Here is an 8,248-nt window from a genome sequence, read left to right as displayed (position 1 = left end):
GATTGAATGGTGCCCACGTCCCTTACACTGAAGTAAAACCCTCACCCCTCCTTCTCTCTCGCTCTCTCTGAGACACACAGAATAATGGGAAAGTGTTTTACTGTATTTTATTGATGTGTGTATATATATATATAACAAAAAAACAGTGTTCAATGTAACCCTGAATGTAAAAACTCAGAAATATAATTGACCCTATATCAGCATCCTACACTGATGAGTTACATTTAAAAAATGTACTGTTATGATTCTCCTTGTACCTCGTTAGTAGATATCTAGAGGGAATTAAACTGTAGACCGTGTTCCAATCTAGAACACAGCCACGGTCGTCGTCATGGTTACAACTTCTTCTTCTCAAACGGCTTCTTCCAGGTGGGCAGGATCTGGGCGTAGACCTTTTCAATCTGTAACCAATGACAACAGATCTTCTCAATCTACAACCAATCACATCCGACATTGTTGCACATCATACCCCTCTTCCCCCTCAAAAGACACACACACGCACTCACCATCCCTACCCTTACCTGGGTGGACTTCTTGAGTCCGTATCGGAAGAGCGTGGCCTGGTGTTCAGAGTTATGAAACAGGATGTCGAAAGTGACGTCTCTACCTATCATGTCGTCTATAGCAGGTTTCACCAGAGAGTAGAAGTCCCTGGGAGGATGGACCTCATCCAGCAAGTTCCTCACCTGCACACATTCACACAGAGGAGCTATAACCTCACCTACACACACAGTAAATATTTTAGTACTATAGTTTGCATCTGAGTGAGTGTGTTACCTTGTATTTCCGTCCCACTAGCTCCACTGGGTCCAGTTTGACCTCTGACTTCAGGGCTCGACCAAATAACAGCAGCTTCGTCTCTGAGTCTACACACATAGTCGGTCAGTACAGCATAGCAAGTGTGTGTGTACACGTTTTACGATACTTGTGATTACTTAAAAAATATATATTGAACCTTTATGTAGCTAGGCAAGTCAGTTAAGAACAAATTATTATTTACAATGACAGGCTAGGAACAGTTCTGCCTTGTTCAGGGGCAGAATGGCAGGTTTTTACCTTGTCAGCTTGGGGATTCGATCTAGCAACCTTTCTGTTACTGGCCCAACGCTCTAACCACTAGGCTACCTGCCACCTCTACACTCTAACCACTAGGCTACCTACCGCCCTGGTAGCCTAATGGTTGGACTTGAAGATAGTTAACCAAATGAAATTCAGAGAAGTGAAGACATTTTGACGGTTCTCACTTGTAAAAAAAAGGCCAATTTAGGCTTCGGGGTTATGGTATCAAATGTTGGTCCCCAAAAAGACCTCACAAGTATAATAACACAAAAACGAAAACAAATGCAAATTGTTGTGGACATGGAAACAGGTTGTCTGAATTCAATAAAGTTTTGCGTCTACTTTCCCCTAACCTAAACACTGCCCGCAGATTCTGAAACAGGTTGTCTGAATTCAACACTGTTTTGCGTCTACTTTCCCCTAACCTAAACACTGCCCGCAGATTCTGAAACAGGTTGTCTGAATTCAATAAAGTTTTGCGTCTACTTTCCCCTAACCTAAACACTGCCCGCAGATTCTGAAACAGGTTGTCTGAATTCAACACTGTTTTGCGTCTACTTTCCCCTAACCTAAACACTGCCCGCAGATTCTGAAACAGGTGTGTACGTTACCACTGTAGTTGTCTTCCAGAGTAGACGATGTTTATGAATTCGTGGGCATTGTAGCATATTTAGGGTCCTCATTTATAAACCGTTACTTGACGTGAGAATGTGCTTGCCACCCCACAAACCTGCGATATATGCGTACGCACATCTGGTAGCAGTTGAAATATTGTATTGCGTTGCTGGTAAGTAAGTATTTCGTGCAAATGGGGGATATGATGTAAAGCTTACGTTGTTTTATGCTATGTCTGAATAGCTTACTGTAAGTTGAAATGTCTCAAGGTGAACATTATTTCATTTATGATACATAATACATAGTTCTTTAACACCTTTTCTGTCCATGACGGTTCATAATCCAGAATAAGCTTTAGCCCAAAACAAATTCAGACTGGTCACCCATGACACAAGTCAGTATTCCATCCATGACTGTGGATGTCGGGAGATGACGTGGAAACCGGCCACTAGGGGACGCTGTTACTTCACGTAGGTTTCAATGTTGCGGACGGCGATAAACATCTGCCTCTGAATCTAAAGGTTGCGTGTTTGAACCCAGTGATAGAAAGTTGTTTCGACCCTTACCTTAACCATTCAGAGTTTATGCCTAACCTTAAGAATTCGGAGTAAATGTCTAAACTTAAACATAAAAAAAAATGTGACATTTGGAACAAATTTGGCATTTGAGAAACATGAATGAACGTCTAATTCTGACAAGAGTTTGAAGAACAAATGACCATGTTACATCTCTCATTTAATTGAGCCTATCCGTATTTTGCTCTATACATCTGAAAGGGAACGCGGTTTATAAGGTAATACTGAGTCGAATTTAAAACATGGACAGTTGATATTTTGCTTTGAAGTGTGTAGGCTATTGCTAAAAATTAAGGCTACTGAGTAGACAGACAGTAGGCTTCTAGACAATGTTTCAGAATATGCGGGCAGTGTAGCACATTTAGGTTTGGGAAAAAGTAAATGCAAAACATGATTGCAATGCAAATGTATTTGTAAAAATTTTAACATTCTGACAACAGACATTTAATCAAGATTGCCATTGCTTCTTATTTTAGTAACTTGTCTAATTCCAACACTTTTAGTAACTTACTTCCCTGGTCTAATTCCAATACTTTTAGTAACTTCCCTGGTCTAATTCCAATACTTTTAGTAACTTCCCTGGTCTAATTCCAATACTTTTAGTAACTTCCCTGGTCTAATTCCAATACTTCCACAGTATACAGCAGATAAGGGTGTAATATTGTCACCACAAAGGGCATTTTTTCAGGCAGAGTTTTAATACTCGTTCACACGTGCAGTTTCAAGACGGGTCAGATTTATATTGGGAAAAAAATGTGCATGTATTGCGTGCGACAAGTTTCTAAATCTTTTGTACAAATTGTTTTCAGAAATGGCGCATGCAGATATTTAGTGTCAAATGTACGCAGCGGATATAAATGAGGCCCCTGTTCTTCAGGGGGCCCCCTAATGATTTTGTTCGTCACTCTCACTCAGATGTCATATTAACAAAAATGGCGCCTGGAGAGGCAGGCAGATGTATCTCATGATAAGCTGTAGACCACACTATCTACCTAGAGAGTTTTCATCTGTATTTGTCGTAGCTGTTTATACATACCACCACAGTCAGAGTCTGGCACTAAGACAGCATTGAATGAGCTGTATTCTGCCATAAGCAAACAAGAAAACACTCACCCAGAGGCGGCGCTCCTAGTGGCCGGGGACTTTAATGCAGGTAAACTAAAATCAGTTTCACCTAATTTCTATCAGCATGTTAAAAGTGCAACCAGAGGAATTATTTTAGAACACCTTTACTCCACACACAGACATGTACGAAGCTCTCCCTCACCCTCCATTTGGGGAATCTGACCATAACTCTATCCTCCTGATTCCTGCTTACAAGCAAAAGCAGGAAGCACCAATGACTAGATCAATAAAAAAAAAGTGGTCAGATGAAGCAGAGGCTAAGCTACAGGACTGTTTTGCTAGCACAGACTGGAATATGTTCAGGGATTCCTCCAATGGCATTAAGGAGTACACCACATCTGTCATTGGCTTCATCAAGTGCATCGATGATGTCATCCCCACAGTGACTGTACGTACATACCCCAACCAGAAGCCATGGATAACAGGCAACATCCGCACTGAGCTAAAGGCTAGAGCTGTCGGTTTCAAGGAGCGGGACACTAACCTGGAAGCTTATAAGAAATGCCGCTATGCCCTCCGATGAACCATCAAACAAGCAAAGTGTCAATACAGGACTAAGATGTACACCCTTTTCACTCATGACTGCACGGCCAGGCGCAACTCCAACACCATCATTAAGTTTGCCGATGACACAACAGTGATCGGCGTAATCACCGACAATGACGAGACAGCCTATAGGGAGGAAGCCAGAGACCTGGCCATGTGCTGCCAGGGCAACAACCTCTCCCTCAACGTGATCAAGACAAAGGAGATGATTGTGGACTACAGGAAAAAGAGGACCGAACACAACCCCATTCTCATCGACAGGGCTGCAGTGGAGCAGGTTGAGAGCTTCAAGTTCCTTGCTGTCCACATCACCAACAAACTAACATGGTCCAAGCACACCAAGACAGTCGTGAAGAGGGAACGACAAAACCTATTCCCCCTCAGGACATTGAAATGATTTGACATGGGTCCTCAGATCCTCAAAAGGTTCTACAGCTGCAGCATCGAGAGCATCCTGACTGGTTGCATCATTGCCTGGTATGGCAACTGCTCGGCCTCCGACCGCAAGGCACTACAGAGGATAGTGCGAACAGACCCGGACATTACTGGAGCCAAGCTTCCTGCCATCCAGGAACTCTATACCAGACGGTGTCAGAGGAAGGCCCTAAAAATTGTCAAAGACTCCAGCCACCCTAGTCATAGACTGTTCTCTCTGCTACCTCACGGCAAGCGGTACCGGAGTGCCAAGTCTAGGTCCATGAGGCTTCTAAAACAGCTTCTACCACCAAGCCATAAGCTATTTGTATTGTTCCTCCCCCCTTTTTACACCACTGCTACTCTCTGTTGTTATCATCTATGCATAGTCACTTTAATAACTCTACCTACACGTAAATATTACCTAAACTAACCAGTGCCCCCCACACATTGACTCTGTACCGGTACCCCCCTGTATATAGTCTGGCTATTGTTATTTTACTGCTGCTCTTTAATGACTTGTTACTTTTATTTCTTATTCTCATCCATATATAGAGATGTTTTTTTTAACTGCATTGCTGTTTAAGGGTTTGTAAGGTTCACTGTAAGGTTCACTTTAAGGTTCACTGTAAGGTTCACTGTAAGGTTCACTGTAAGATGCACTGTACCTGTTCTATTCATGTGACTAATACATTTTGATTTGCACATGCGAGTCATTGCAACATTTGTAGAATTGTAGGAAATAGCTTTAAACCTGCACAACTTTTCCCCAACCAATGTCAAAATGTGTAGAATTGTAAGAAATTAGCTGTAAAACTTCAACAACAACAAAACAAGTTCTGTAAAGCAAACTGTTTTGTTTACCTTTGTTAACTAAATATATAACAGATCCCTCTGTATGTATTTAATAATTTTTCATCCCGGTGCTGAGTTGATGTGTCGTGGCTAATCTGTGTTTGTAGATCAGTGAATGGAGCTACAACAACCAAAGAGATAATGGCTGGGAGGGGGGGCTCACTAAAACTCAAACCCTGGTTAAGGCCCTGTGTGTGTGTGTGTGTGTGTGTGTGTGTGTGTGTGTGTGTGTGTGTGTGTGTGTGTGTGTGTGGACACAGACCTCTGCAGGTAAGATGTGCTACGTAGGGCACTCCATCCCTCTCTCCGTAATAAATTCCAAAATGGGAGAAGTATTTATTCAGAGGAAACTCCAGGATGTCTCCTGGGAACGGCTTCGGATGGGAACTCCCCTACAAGGCAGAGAGAAACTGGAACTGAGACATGGTTACACACACACACACACTTCCCCAAACTCAGAACCAAAACCCCACTACAGTTCCTGTGTTGATATAAAGTGCTAGTTGCTACAGATTGGTCTTTCCTCTAAAGTCATTATAGAACCAGTCTAAAATATATTAATCACGATAACAAACACTACAATAATGTCTCATCACATAACAATCCTAGCTCAATAACCAATAATGTAGCTGCAAGCAGCAATGAACGGGGTTCACAGGATGACAGAAAGGACACGAGAGCAGTTGGATAACAAAGCAAGGACTGTCCTGTAGTAACTATGTTCCTTTATGTGCAATCAGTGAAAGCATTACCACGTTTATCTCTCAGTAACACAAGGATGAAGTTTGGTCTTTGGATACAGCAGGTAATCATTCTTAGGGCTCCATTTTACCAAACGTAACACAATGGTAAATTGTACCGCTGGAGCTAGGTCTATAGGTCCGGGTGTGTGTTCGAAATATTGTTTTGCTATTTTCACTGTGGGCATTATCAGCGCAATAGCTGGAGGTGGCACGAAAGGGCTGTGTTTTGATAAATATATTATAGGTGTGACGAGGGCTTGGCCACTCATTGGCCAATCAACACGCTGCATGCCGTTGTCTCAAGTTCTGTAGGTTATTAGCAGTATTTGCACTGTCATCAACCTGGGGGCCAAGGAATATATTCTACCTAGTCCATTGTGGATTGATACAGTTTGGTTGATACAGTTGTTTAAATAAGATAGGCTACAGTAATGAGTAATAGCAACAGTAAAAAATAAGATAATCCATTGTTTGCTCTACACATTTGGAGTGTTGACAGCCAACATTGTTGCAATTGGCTTAAAAACTCTGTTTAATTAAGACGAGACAGACTTCATGACCAAAATGATCCTATTTAGACTTTGCAGTACATTTTTACACTAGAATAAAAGTTTGTTGACTCACATCAATGCCACAACATGCCGTTTTTAAAATGAGAAGTGGATTTTTAAAAATCTAACATTAATTTTCATGAGACAAAGTCCACTTGATCGATAGTTATTGATCTAATATTTCATGGTGCCAATGACATCTATAGCGCCACCAACTGGTCTGGTGAAGCCATCTAAGGTTGAAGTGACTTTATATTCACACAGTTTCTAAGGGCATAGGGTTTACATACCAAACGTTATGGTCCCATGTCCATCGGTTCAATCCTTATAGCCCTGTTGTGATATGGTGCCATCTAGAGGTGTAGCGTGGCCCACTTTGAATGCAACAACAATCATTCTCAAATCGAGTCAATCTGATTCACGGTTCATGAGAAAACGATATCTAAAAAGTGTTTTTAGCATTAGCATATTGGAAAAAGTACATCTATGGCTCATAATGAGAAAATTATTGCAGATGAGCATTAAACGTTGCATATGCTAATAATTAGTTGCTAATAGTTTCCTTGTGAATACCACATTCAGTGAGGTTATTCTAAGGGACGTACGTCCATGATGGCGATGGCACGTTTCAAGTTCATAGGCCAGTGGTTTAAATCGACTTGTAAAATCTCATTTGTGATGTGTCGATAACTCTGCCATCTTTAGACCAATGAGTCATTTGGTCCTATGGTTCATGAGAACATTTCCAGTATTTTTTGTCTGCATAATAACGTATTTGCTAGCATCTACTGGTATTAGTGTGCCCATCTTTGAATGCATCAACGTTTTGTTTCTCAAACTCTTTAGGGACTATTGTGATGAGTCGAAAGACCAAATTTGCTGTGAATCTGGCTTTTAGTCCATGAGAATAATTTGGGGAATTATTTTAAGCATTAGCTTTACATAATCAACAAGTGAATTGTCAACAGTTATTCCTTTTAAGATATCAATGCCAAACTTGTTATTTGTAAATCCCATCTCTTAACCAATCCCTTAGCCTTGCTGAAACGAAGTTAAGATGTACAATTGGCCTACATATTTAATTTCATGTTTTTGGGGTTTATGGTTCATGACATTATTTTTTTTTGTTTTTAGAGGTTTTTCAATTATGTGCAATATAAAGGAAAAATCTATCCCGACGGACATTGAGTCAAATATGTTCAGCCTGAGGAAAGACACCTGAATACGTTTCAGCGCCACCTACAGGCCAACCAGCGCCATTATTTTAGACCAAGTTGCTCATGGCTTCTAGTTTCTGCGTGCCAAATTAGAAATTAAAGTTACCAATCTATGCTTGAGTTATTTGACCATGTCAAGGAAGAAAAAAATAATCAAATAATAACAATAGTTTTCACAGATTTGCTGTGAACCCCTAATAATGCCTAATCATATATGATTAACTATAATCCTACCAGGTAGTAATGACAAGATAATATAACAATGACAAGATAATATAACAATATGATTAAGTAGAATCCTACCAGCCCCATGGGTGTTGGTGTTTCTCTTCTGTGTGCTTTGAAACTCCAGTCACAGACACACACTTTAGAGAGACACTGAGAAATGCATAGATGATCTGAGAGTCTCTACTATCTTAATAATATCTCAGTCGTGTTTTGCATAAGGGACCGTGATAATATGACCCCTCTTCAGTCAGGAAACACCTGTTGACACAGCCACACACACCCTCAAATATAGAGAAAGATATCAGATGGATTACAAGCAT

The 8,248-nt window shown here is 40.9% G+C and overlaps 1 protein-coding gene across 1 annotated transcript; it reads right to left on the bottom strand.

The window, feature by feature from the left end:
• Positions 1 to 90: 90 nt before the first annotated feature.
• LOC110505920 (phospholipase A and acyltransferase 1-like) lies at positions 91 to 8,160 on the bottom strand. The gene is made up of 5 exons (XM_021585396.2): positions 8,004 to 8,160; positions 5,452 to 5,581; positions 778 to 866; positions 522 to 686; positions 91 to 401 (listed from the first exon to the last, which is right to left on the bottom strand). The coding sequence occupies exons 1-5, from the start codon at positions 8,010 to 8,012 to the stop codon at positions 336 to 338; spliced, it is 459 nt and encodes a 152-aa protein (XP_021441071.1). The 5' UTR covers positions 8,013 to 8,160; the 3' UTR covers positions 91 to 335.
• Positions 8,161 to 8,248: the final 88 nt, after the last annotated feature.

Source organism: Oncorhynchus mykiss, chromosome 25 (assembly GCF_013265735.2).
Source record: "Oncorhynchus mykiss isolate Arlee chromosome 25, USDA_OmykA_1.1, whole genome shotgun sequence".
Classification (NCBI taxonomy): domain Eukaryota; kingdom Metazoa; phylum Chordata; class Actinopteri; order Salmoniformes; family Salmonidae; genus Oncorhynchus; species Oncorhynchus mykiss.
The sequence above is the reverse complement of the archived record's forward strand: the minus strand, read 5'-3'. Positions and strand labels throughout refer to the sequence as shown.

Excerpts from the sequence above, each read along its gene's own strand:
- LOC110505920 (XM_021585396.2), bottom strand. Across the intron at positions 867-5,451 it reads AGCACATCTTACCTGCAGAG|ACTCAGAGACGAAGCTGCTG; the intron begins GTCTGTGTCCAC and ends CTATGTGTGTAG. Across the intron at positions 402-521 it reads GACTCAAGAAGTCCACCCAG|ATTGAAAAGGTCTACGCCCA; the intron begins GTAAGGGTAGGG and ends CATTGGTTACAG.